The sequence below is a fragment of the Tupaia chinensis genome, unplaced genomic scaffold (assembly GCF_000334495.1).
Source record: "Tupaia chinensis unplaced genomic scaffold, TupChi_1.0 Scaffold148607_1, whole genome shotgun sequence".
Classification (NCBI taxonomy): Eukaryota; Metazoa; Chordata; class Mammalia; order Scandentia; family Tupaiidae; genus Tupaia; species Tupaia belangeri.
The window spans coordinates 2,670,898-2,683,470 of NW_006208456.1; the positions used below are offsets into that span (position 1 = coordinate 2,670,898).

The window sequence follows — 12,573 nt, forward strand, 5'->3', positions numbered from 1 at the left end:
TAGGGAAAGGGGCCTCCCTCAGGCATCCTTCCCAGTCCAGATACCCTTGTCAGGATTGGTTCCGGCCTCAAGCCAGGTGTCAGTGACTGCCCGGAGGGGCTGCCTCTCTGCTGGCTCAGGCTGGGTCCCGCTGCTCTTCTGTCCTTGTTCCCTCGAGGGCCTGGCCAGTTCCTCTTCCTCTGCTTTCCTCATGGACAGGCGGATGTCTGAGCTTGAGTAGGTGTAGCCGTGGCCAGCAGGGCAGATCTCCCTGAAGGTCTCTGTAAAGCCAATGGCCAGGAGACATGAGAGACACTGCCTCTGCAGGAAACCGGGCCCTCCCTTCCTCCCTCTGGGGAATAAGACAGCTGTAGCAGCAAGGAGGAAAGGACCCTCAGGCTGGGAAAGGACATGAGCAAGGAGGGAACACGAAGACTCTTCTGCTTGAGGGAGGCCTACCCAAGGCCAGGGAACATGGCCACTGCCTTTGAGGAAGCCCTTCGGTGGTCAGAGCTGGGATGGAGAGGGGGGTTACCTGTGCCTGGCAGGGGGCACTTCTCACACTCGCTGCCCCATGCTTTGCCCACACGGCTGCAGCAGCATATCTGCTTGGTGATTCGCTGGGCCAAAGGCAGGGTGCAGGTGCCAGACTCCAGTGACCGGTAACACAGTCCCTGTTGCATGGAGACGGCCTTGTCCGCTGCAACAGACACAGCATGTGGGAATGGGCAGGTGGCCAGCAGGCGAGAAAAGCACAGAAGGGCGCACAGTGTTGGGGGTGTGGCCAGCCACATGCAGACTGGCCTGCCAGGACTCAGTGTGGAGGCTTGGGGCCCTGGAAATGCTCATAGAACCTTAGGACGGTAGCTGTAGGGGAATGTTTTAGCTTCTCCTCATGTTATCTGTTTGATGAGACCCTTGAATCCCACCCTCATGGGTAGAGCCTGAGAGCAGGAGAGGATGGAGCTGCTAGTCTCCAGATGCTGAGTCTACGATGTTTACTGAAGGCCTCGTGTGTGCCTGGGGTTGAGCGGGGAGCAGTGTGCTCCACACCTGCCCCTGTGCTGCCTCTGTTTTAACAGCATGGGCAGATCAGTTTCATACATTAGGCCCAGTGCAGATGGAATATGAACACTGGCCCTGGGCAAGGGGTGAAATCATTGCTCTGGGCCTGCCTGTGGACCTGAGGGTCCCACCTTACCTCCCAGCCTTCCTTGGCCCCGGTCCTACCAGCACTCACACACACAGCGGCTCCGAGATGGATCCAGCATGAGGCCAGGTCTGCACGTGCACAGGAAGCTGCCCCTGGTGTTCACGCACTCCGAGTCCTTGCACAGGCCCAGCGTCAAGCACTCATTGATATCTGTGGGGTTGGGGGAGATGACCAGGCGCCTGCCCCACTGAGGCCTGGCGGAGGGGAGAGGCTAGGCAGAGACCTTCAGATACTTTCTCCAAATAAAACGACAAGAGAGCTGCCATTGGTGAGCTCTGTGCCTCGGTTTCCTCTTTTGTAAAGTGAGGATGATAGTCTTGCTAGAAGGATAAAGTAAATAAAAATGGCAAACCACCTGGTCCAATAACTAGCATGTAGTAATAATGATAATATTAAGAACTACCATTTATTGAGTGTCTTTTATATGCCACATACTGGGCTGGGCATTTAATATACGATAGCCCATTTAATTCTCACAGTCAGCTTTATCAGAGAGGCTCATGGGTCCTCATGTTATAGGTGAAGAAACTGAGGCTCCAGGAGAAACCTGCTCAGAGTCACTCAGCTAAGTGGCATGCTGGGATGCAACAGGAAACAGGTCAAGGGAGCTGTCTGGGCTGGAGAGTGGCCAATGGGCAGCCAGGGCCCTCCTATCCAGCCTTCCTCGGAGGTCCCTGGAGCACCTCTGCAGGGCCCATGATGCTGGGGAACATGTTTAAACTGAGCTGGTGCAGCAGAGACCCCTGCAAGGAAGAGGAGGTGGGAGGCCAGAGGCTGATGCTGAGGGGCTGGGGCTGCAGCCAGGGTGAGCAGAGGAATGATCCAGGAGCACATGTCTCCACATCCCCAGGCAGGCTGCTCACGTTGCCCCAAGACCAGAGGTTGCTTGTGCAGTTTTTCAAACACGGGAGGTACATTAGGAGGCCTATATCCTGGGGATTCAGTGGAAGAAGGGCAGAGAAATCATCTGAGATCCTGAAAATAACTTTAAAGCTCCAGACAGGGAAATCTGAATAGTCCTGATGCTTCTTCCAAGGGCAAAACTGCAGATTTCTCCCCACACCCATTGTCCACTATGCCTAAGGGTATCTGACCCCAGGCTAGACTTGACCAGAGGCGTGCCCTTTGGGCTGACCCAAGCACCTTTTTTTTATCCACAAGCTGCGCCAGCCCCAGGAGCCTCCCTCTGGCAGGAAGCCCCGTTCCTATCACACCTATTGCCAGGCCCCCTGTCAGCCAGGGCTCCTGCTCAGAGCCTGGGTCTGTTCAGAGAAGGCTCCTGGCCCTCCATCATCCTGGTTCCACTCCTTGCCCCCAGTTGACCCTAGCAGTGACAAAACTATGCCTGAGCCCCACTTCTTATCCTGTCCAAGGAGCCTTGGGCTTGGCCCTCGGTGGGCTCTCGAATATAGACCACCACAGGTACGGCTGTCATTACAGAACCCATCAACCAGGCCAGCAAGGTCAAGGCTGTGACTGCACCTCATGGTCCCCCATGCCTGTCGCCTGTGCCCTCTGCTTGCTCCTTCCTGGCTATGGGGTGAGGCACGTGGGAGGGAGGGCCGGGCAGCTCAAGGGGCTCTGCTGGGAAGATTCCACAGAGGTTCCTACCCCCTCGGGCTGACTTGATCTTGTACCTTAGAGTCAGAATCCCTCTGTTCCGGGGAGACCAGCCCAGGAGGTGAGTGGATGTGTGGCTTGGGGTGACACCTTCAGACGCGGCACCATACAGCCCCAAAGAGGCACCTGAGCCATGTTTAGGTGGGAGTGGGGAAGATGGCGAGAAGGGCTCAGTACCGTGGCTCCCTCTGTCATTCTCAAGCAAGTCCCTGACTTTCCTAGGCCCCTGGAACCAGCAGGCCTTGTGGCTCCCCCAGGCTGGGGCTTAGAGGTGGATAACACACAGGTAGCGATGGCCACTCCTCCCATCTGGGGGGCAGGTGTGCCCCTGCATCAGCTGATTTCATCATTTCCCTCCCCAAGCCCTGGCACAGGTCACCCTTACCTTGGCAGTGAGTGAGGTTCAGTCTCTTGTACCCCTGGGGACACTCCAGCTGGCCATTTTCAATCACTGGGGAGGCTGAGGAGTGAAGATATGACAGGGCTCACTGGAGGGCTCTCGGGGTCCTCTGTCACCCGTGCTGGGAAGCAGGGTGCAGACTGGATGTCCAACCTGCTCAGCAGCTGTGGGCCCCCAACCCCCAAGCCTTCACCCTGGACAGCTGTGCCTCCTTGCTCTCGCCAGGCTCCTCTCAGCTTTTATTAGAAACCTTTTAATAAAAGGAGGCTTTTATTAAAAAGATACCAAGTGAAGTAAGCCAGGCACCGAAAGGCAAATACTGAACGAGCTCCCTCATATGCAGGATCTACAAAAGGTGAGCTGGAGATGCAGAGTGGGATGGTGGTTACCGAGGTCAGGCTGGAGTGGGAGTGGGGAGATGCTGGTCAGCGGGTACAACACTTCAGTTAGTCGGGAGAAGTAACCTCAAAAGCTCTCAGTGACTGTAGTTAATAACATAACAGTGTATTGCATACTTGAAAGTCACTAAAAGAGTAACTTTTTTGTTTAAGATTTTTGCCACAAAGCACATGTGCTCCCTGGAGAGAGACAGAGAGACAATGAGAGGAAAAGTGAGAAACTACCCTCCAGGGGAGACAGCCCTGCTGCAATCCCTTCTCCTTCATTCTCCTCCTGGGATTTGGAGCACACATGCACACATGCCTGATGTGATTTTCAGTCTGCTAGGTTCAGGACTTGAACCCTGGTCAGCCATGTGGGAGACCAGCACCTTAAACTACCACACTCTCTAGTGGCCCCACAAATCCATTCTTTTCTTTTCTTTTCTTTTCTTTCTTTCTTTCTTTCTTTCTTTCTTTCTTTCTTTCTTTCTTTCTTTCTTTCTTTCTTTCTTTCTTTCTCTTCCTTTTAGAGATTTTTGCTATAGGGTGTGTGTGCTTGCTGGAGAGACAGAGATAGAAAACAAGAAATCACCCCCCCCGGGGGGGGGAATGGCCACACTGCAGCCCATTCTCCTCTCAGGATTTTGGACATGCATATGCATACACACCTGGCATGAGTTTTAAGCTGCTGGGTTCAGGACTTGAACTGCGCTTGACTACATGGGAGTCCAGCACCTTAACCACTATGTCACCTTTTGGCCCCCACATCTGTTCTTGATTTCACATTTCTCCCTGACTTTACAGAGATTAAAAACCTAAACAACTGACATTAAATTAAAATAGGGAAAATATCTCTATTACTCTGATGTGACAGACTGGTGTATCAACCTTGAAAAGCTCTAGCAGGTAGCACAGCTCTGACAGCCACCTGAAAAAGAGCAACGAATGTGTAGTACCAACTTTTTGTTAAAAGAAGAAGAAGAAGAAGGAGGAGGAGGAGGAGGAGGAGGAGGAGGAGGAGGAGGAGAAGAAGAAACTACTCATTTTAGGTTTGCTAATTCCTTTGCCAAGAGATAGCCAGCAGTTCTCAGTACGAGCAGTATTCCCAGACCTTAGCCCATGGAACGATATCAGTATGCTTTAAAGGTTTTAAAGTCAGCTGCGTGACGATGTCCTGCGGTCATTGGTTTTCTCTGGCTTTAACTCCTAGTGGCACAAGGTTGGGGAGAGCGAGAAATCACTCCCCCATCCCTGGAGGATGCCTGTGCTGCAATCCCTTCTCCTCCATTCTCTTCTCGGGATCTTGGGCACGCACGCACACGCGCCCGGCGTGAGTTTTAAGCCACCGGGTCTGGGACACGAACCGCAGTCGACTACGTGGGAGTCCAGCGACCCAGCCATTACGCTAACTGCTGGTTCCCCGCCTGACATGAGTTTTAAGCCACCGGGTCTGGGACACGAACCGCAGTCGACTACGTGGGAGTCCAGCGACCCAGCCATTACGCTAACTGCTGGTTCCCCGCCTGACATGAGTTTTAAGCCACCGGGTCTGGGACACGAACCGCAGTCGACTACGTGGGAGTCCAGCGACCCAGCCATTACGCTAACTGCTGGTTCCCCGCCTGACATGAGTTTTAAGCCACCGGGTCTGGGACACGAACCGCAGTCGACTACGTGGGAGTCCAGCGACCCAGCCATTACGCTAACTGCTGGTTCCCCGCCTGACATGAGTTTTAAGCCACCGGGTCTGGGACACGAACCGCAGTCGACTACGTGGGAGTCCAGCGACCCAGCCATTACGCTAACTGCTGGTTCCCCGCCTGACATGAGTTTTAAGCCACCGGGTCTGGGACACGAACCGCAGTCGACTACGTGGGAGTCCAGCGATATAGCCATTACACTAACTGCTGGTCCCTCATACAGCATTCTTGATCATTTGGATCCTTGGGTACATTTTGGGTCATATCTGACATGCTGTAATGATTTCTACTTTCTAATGTGGCTCATGACATGTTAGTGGCCATCTGAGAAGGGTCAGTATTGCCTTTTTTTAGTTTTGCTACAGGGCATGTGCACTCACTGGAGAGAGAGAGAAAATGGAAAGGTGGAGTGAGAAATCACCCTCGGGGGGATGGCCACGCCCCAATCCCTTCTCTGCCATAGTCCTCTCGGAATACTGGGCACACATGCACATGGCGTGCTTTGCAAGCCACCAAGTCCAGGACTTGAACCATGAAGTCAGCCATATGGGATCCAGCACCTTAGCCTCCACACCACCGGCTGCCCAGTACCTCACCTTTTAATAATTGTATAAGGTTGCATTCCAAGTATTATTTTGAATCCACAGTTCTTTTTGCAAGGAGCTTTTAGAGACACCTTTCCACTCTGCGAAGGTTGGTTGAGTTCACGGTGGACAACATAAACAACTGGAAAAGTCCAGGACTCCGAGCGCTGTGGGTTGTGCTCTCGTAATATGCCAAACACAAACGTAAGGAGGCACTGGATTTTCTTGGAACTTCTGCTCTTCCCTAAGGACACATCGTGTGCCAGACATGACGTGTGACAGTCTGACATATGAACAGACCAAGTGAGGACATAAATTAGGAAAGCTGAAATTTTTTAAGACTAAAAAATCTACACTGAAGTTCCAACATTTTTCCCTGCTGTGGACTGTCCTGCTGTGGGTTGCATGTTCCACCGCAGGGACTGGGCTAGCCTAGAAACCTGCTTGCGTGGCTGTAAATGTGGATTCCGAGTTGCGGAGATTGGGACAGAGAGAAGGGAGTGAGGCTGGGAAATGTGTGTGTCTCTGGCATGGTATGGACTGAGGACAGAGAGGAGGAAGGAGAAGGTGCTGTTTGGAGAAACTCAGAACACTTTGGAGGCCAGAAGATGGGATAGAATAATGCAAAGCAGGGCTCATCAGATGGCTTGATGGTTAAGGCACTGGACTCCCACATGGCTGGCTGTAGTTCAAGTCCTGGACCTGGTAGCTTGCTATCTTACTTTTCCTTTCTCTCTCTCTCTCTCTCTAGCCAAATTAAATAATATTAATAATACAAAAATAAAAATAATTAAAAAAAAGAGAATCACTAGGCTGATGACAGAGCACTGACTGAGGATGACATTTGCAGGAAGCTGCAGAGCGGTAAGGCAGCTGTTTCTCACAATGGTAACTCTGTAAGGCAGGGATCGTCATTCCCATTTCATAGATTAGGACAGTGAGGCTCAAAGAGGTTCAGTTACTTGCCAGGGCAAGAAAGTTGGCTGGTGTTGAGCCAGGGCTATACCCAGGCCTCTGACTGAGAAGGCCGCATCCTTTCCACTGCCGAGAGAGAGGAGAGACAGGAAGAGATCTGAGGGACCAGCAGGCCAGCACTGCCACCTCTCCAGCTGGCAAGAGAGCAAGGGTCAGCAGAGGATCTCCGTATCAGGAGGGGAGTGACAGAGAGCTGGGCTTAGATTGGGGAGCAAGAGTGGAACCGCCGCCGGCACCTGCAGAAGGCCGAGAAGACCTGGGTGCATTCGTTAGTCTGGAGAGATGTGTGGACCTTTTCCATAAAGAGATTTGCTCCTGAGCCAGCCAGGCGGTATAGAGGTGAAAGTGGCCTGATCCCACATAGGTGACTATGAGGTTCGAGTCCCAGACCCAGGGCCCTGAAAAGTCATGCTAGATGTGTGAGCATATGTGTCCAAAATCCCAAGAAGAGAATAGAGGACAAGGGACTGCAGTGTGACTATCTTCCCTGGAGGGTGAGCACACATGCTCTAAGGCAAAAACTAAACTAAACCAAAAAAAAGGTTTTCTCCCTCAGCCGGGGAACTCTGTCCTCTTGCTGGCTGAAGAGAACATGCTGGCTGGGCAATGCTTTCTAGGGAGAAATACCAAGCCACTACCTGGTGGAGCTCCCATTTTGCCTACAACCTCCACCTCCTGCCCCAATTCAGGGTCCTCGGTGCCCTTTCCTTGCACCTCCTAGGGGCTGTCTACAATCCTAGTTTCTGCTTCTACAAGAACAAGGGCAGTATTCAATCCAGAAAAGTTGACTACTTCTCCTTGGGAGAAAGAAAGCAGAAGTTTAGATAACCACGTGGCTCGGGATGAGAATTCAGCAGCCAGTGAGCTGTGGGATTCTCTGTCCCTGTCACCTGGGCCAAGTGCTCCTCCAAGTGTCCCCAACACCTGTCAGCCTTCCCTGGCCACATGTTTAACGTGCTGTGCTGGACCACCTGTCTGCTTGTCTTTCTCCCCTTCTCCCCACTGACGCACAAGCTCCGTGAGGACAGAACTCTCATCTCTCTCATCCTTGCCGAGTCTCTGGTGCCGAGCACAGCACCTGGGCAGTGTGGGCGCTCAGTCAACACGGGACCAAACACTAATAGTGAACGCAAACACGGCACTCAGTGCAGGCCAGGCCCTGCTCTAAAGGCTTTAGTACATTAGCTTATTTGACCCTTGTAACAGCCTTTGGAGGTACTTACGATGTTTGTACTTTAAAGACGAGCAAACTGAGGCACAGAGAGGTTAGGAAACACGCCCATGGGCACCTTGCTGGTAATGGAGCTGGGATTGTGAACCCAGGCCATCCAGCTCCAGGTGGCTCCATTCTCTCCACTGCCTCCAAGTCAATAAATAAATGAATTTATGACAAGCCTTAGGCATTACCTAGGCAGAGAACCCTAGGGTCAGAGGCCACCAGAAGATGCCTCCCCAGCAGAAAGCCTGTCACCCTTCCTGGGGACTCTCCACCTCCTTTTTTTTTTTTTTTTTTTATCCGCAAGGGATCAGGAGAGGGAATAGAAAAAAAATGTAGGAATACTGAGAAGAAGGTCAGGGGAACTAACCATGTACTTGACAGATACTCCACAACACATATAGCAAAAGTGCAGGCGGGAGTGACAGAAGTGGTGAAGACATTGTCCTGCCCTTATGGCCCTTTAGCCGGATCAAGGATACCATAAAAGGTCAGTGAGCAGAGACAAGAGAATCTGTGAGTGTGTACTCTTTTTTTTTTTTTTTGGAGAGATTTTCACTGTAGGGCGCGTGCGCTCGCCAGACAGACAGAGAGAGATATAGAGACAGAAAGCGAGAAATCACCCCCCCAGGGGGGATGGTCACGCCACAATCCCTTCTCCATTCTCCTCTCGGGATCTTGGGCATGCACGCACACGCGCCCGGCGTGAGTTTTAAGCCACCGGGTCCGGGACACGAACTGCGGTCGACTACGTGGGAATCCAGCGACATAGCCATTACGCTAACTGCTGGTTCCCTGAGTGCGTACTCTTGAGAGAATGACTAAACTGTGGTCCCCACAGACGTTTCAAGGAGACCCTTAGGCAACTGGGTGCCCTTATAGTTGGGGCCCTTAGACTCAGGAAAGTCAAACCTGCTGCCAAGGAATCAGTTGAGATCAACCTGAACCCCAAAGAGTCTGAACAGTACAAAATGCCTGTGAAACTGTAGGGCAGGTGTGGGTAGGGGTGATGGTAAGAAGAGTGGGGCCACGTGGTCTTCTGGTCCTTGACCTTGGTCTTCTGTGCTCCTCAGTGGCTCCCAGGCCTGGGGAAGACGCAGAGGGGTCTGTGGTGGCAGCCTGCCCCTGCCTTGCTAGTCCTCTTCCTTGGCTGCTGGGACTCCCAGGGAGCCCTCAGCAAACGCGATCTAATCGCTTGAGACAGTTTTGGCCCTGACTCTGTGGGGAGAGCTGGGGAGGAGACGGTGAAGACATGTGTCTGGCCACAGTGCTGTTATAAGTCATGCCAATCTCAGCCTGTGATGACAGTTGTCTGCATCAGGGAGATGTGGAAGGCCCCTCCACACACCCACTGTGCTCAGGAGACAGACACACATGCCCGACGAGGCCAAGCTTCATTCCACAGCGCTTATGAGCCGGCTCTTGATTTGCAAACCTCAGGTGTATAAGCTGGAGAGGAAGTTCTCCTCCCTAGGAGAGACAGTGTGAGGCCAAGACCCTGTCTAGTGGCTCCACTCTGACCTGCTGTGTGACTTAGGCACATTTCTGAACCCCTTTCAGCCTGAATTTTTTCATCTGCAGAAATGGGGTCAGGGGCTAGTGGTTAAGGGAGCCAGATCTCACATGGCTGACTGAGGTTCCTAATCCCAGCCCCACATCCTGAGAAGATGGAGGAGTGGAGGAGAAGGGATTGCAGCATGACCACACTCCACTGGGAAGTGCTTTCTCACCTCCCCTCTCTGTCTGTCTGTCTCTCTCTGGCAGTACACATGGCCTCTGGCAATAAGAAAGAAGAAAAAGAAGAAAAGAAAAGAAAAGAAAAGAAAAGAAAAGAAAAGAAAAGAAAAGAAAAGAAAAGAAAAGAAAAGGAAGGGAATGGAGGGAGGGAGGAGAGATAGAGAGAGAGAGTGCACGCAAAAGAGAAGGAAAAAAGAAGAAAGAAAAAGAAGGGAAAAAGAAAGGAGAAATGAGAACAGAAACTAAGCTGTTGTGAGAATGAGCTTTGCTGTGACAATGCCAGTCAGACTGAACCCAGCAGGCTGTCTGGTACATCCCTGTAGCTGTTTCCCACATTCTCCTTCCTTCCTTCCTTCCTTCCTTCCTTCCTTCCTTCCTTCCTTCCTTCCTTCCTTCCTCATTCCTTCCTCTTTCCTTCCTTCCCGCCTTCCCTTCCTCCCGGCACCACAGTCTCAGGAACAGCATGCTAGTCTACTGCCCCTTAGGAGCTGGATGGATCTGGGCAAATTACCCAACCTCTCTGAGCCTGCGTTTTCTTATGAGTAAAATGGGGATGACTAGTCCTTCCCCAAGGGTTATCGTGAACTTAAGCTTGTAAAACTCTGAGCACAGTACTTGTCATAGTGCGGCACTGTCCTAAGGTTCACTACTCAGATTTTCCTCCTCGGTGAAGTGCCAGTGGATACCCCAGTGATTATGGACATCCCACCCCGAAGGGCCTCTGAGTGTCAGCTGAGCGGCACTGGAATTAGTCACCACAAACAGTGAAGTGGACAGGGGTCCTGTCAGTCACCCCTGCCCTGCCCCCTTTTCCCTGGAGTTCTCCAAGCCTGAGATGCCACGAGTCAGCAACACCCAGCCTTGCTGGGGTGGGGAGGGTGCTAACTTCAGCCTGAGGCGTAACTCCCAGGAGGCTTCAAGTCCCTTGGAAGAGGCTCTCAGAACATCCCCTAGCCAAATAAACACTGCCTTTCAGCCTGACAACTAGAACTCTGAAAGTCTCATTTCTTTAGGGCAGGAGACTGAGCATGTCACCCAGAGTCCCAGAGAACAGGGGCCCCACCTCCAAACAGCTGTTCCCCAAGCTGAGGTCCTCTCCTTTAGCAAATGCCTGAGCCACGTACATAAGACGGGAAATTACAGAGCAGTTGAAAGCAGGGTTCTGGAGTCAGATAGACTTGGAGTTTCAGGCCTAATACACTGTTCTGAAAAATAGGGATAATGAGGGGCCATATCCACAATTGTGTGATGGTTAGGGTGTCTAGATCACACACGGCTAACTGAACAGCTTCAGTCTCAAAACTGGTGGCGTGAAATACATGCTGGGCATGTGCATGTGTGCCCAAAATCCTGAGAGGAGAATGGAGAAGGGATTGAGGCGTGACCATCCCCCATGTGCTTTCTCACTTTCCCTTTCTCTCTGTGTGTCTCTCTGGTGAGCACACACAGCCTACAGCAAATTAGATAAAAGGGGGGGGGGACCAGCAGATGGCATAATAGTTATGTCGCTGGACTCCTACATGTGTGACCGCAGTTCGAGTCCTCGGGAGTGTGTGCATGTATGCCCAAAAGTCCAAGATACAAATGGAGGGAAGGAGACCAGCAGGTGGGATGGTGGTTAAGATGCTGGACACTCCCACATGGACGACCAAAGTTTGCGTCCCAGACCTGGTGACTTGCTTTCTCATTTTCCCCCTCTTTCTGTCTCTCTATGGTCAAATTAAAAAAAAAAAAAAAGAAGAAGAAGAAGAATGAATAAATAAAATTAAATAAATAATTCTTTAAGAAAATAAGAAAAGAATGGAGGAGAAGGGATTGTGGTGTGATTATCCTCTCTGGGGGGGGGGTGATTTCTCACTTTCTATCTCTGTTTCTCTGTCTCTCTGGCAAGCACACATACCCTATAGCAAAAATCTCTCTCTCTCTCTAAAAAAAAGGGGGGGGGGTGGCAATGGCATGTAAAGCCTAGCAACATTGTTAGGATGCAATGAAATGAGAACATATTTAGCATGGCGCCTGGCACTTGCAGGTTCTCTGAATAACAGCAGTGATAATAGTGGTGACGCTATGACGTGTCGCCACTCTCTGTTCCGATCTCCCTCTCATGCCCATAGCACCTTCATGCACCTACCGGCTCTGAGGCCTGGCATCACAGACCTATGCCTATAACTTAACCCCTTGTGGGCAAGTGGCGCAACCCAACCAAACCCAACCAAAGCTTTCTTTCTGTTGAGAATTTCAAGAATGTATGTATATGCTCAGTCCTTCAGAGAGCAATTGTCTTCCCCCAACTCCTTGTTCTCCGTAGGCAGCTCCTTGCAACGGGGAACGCAGGTCTTCTAGACACAACTCATTTTATTGCTGGGTTGTGTTTTTTTTTTTTTTTTTTTTTTGTTGTCTTAGATGATTGTCACAGGGCGCACGTACACACCGGAGAGACAGCAAGGGAGAGAAAGGGAGAAATCACCCCCTGAGGGAGGGCCAGGCTGCAATCCCTTCTCATCTCAGGATTTTGGGGCATGCACACACATGGACCCAGCATGGTTTTTAAGCCCCTGGGTCTAGGACTAGAACTGCAGAATTGGCCATGTGAGATCCAGCTGCCTTAACCTCCACGCTACCAGCTGCCTTAACATCCTCACAGGTTTTGTTTGTTTTTGTTTTAGAGAGATTTTTGCTATAGGGCACATGTACTTGCCAGAGAGAAACAGAGAGATAGAAAGCAAGAAATCACCCCCCAGGAGGAATGGCCACACTGCACTCCCGTTT

General features: G+C 51.5%; 1 protein-coding gene across 1 annotated transcript in view; it reads right to left on the minus strand.

Annotated features, from left to right (window-relative positions):
- Nucleotides 1-12,573, minus strand: part of LTBP2 (latent transforming growth factor beta binding protein 2) — a 112,536-nt gene that overhangs the window by 30,940 nt on the left and 69,023 nt on the right. The window contains exons 12-15 of the mRNA XM_027769109.1: nt 3,198-3,272; nt 1,220-1,342; nt 515-679; nt 45-260 (exon numbers count right to left, since the gene is read on the minus strand). Coding sequence (XP_027624910.1) covers nt 45-260; nt 515-679; nt 1,220-1,342; nt 3,198-3,272 — 579 coding nt within the window. The remainder of the gene's footprint in view (nt 1-44; nt 261-514; nt 680-1,219; nt 1,343-3,197; nt 3,273-12,573) is intronic.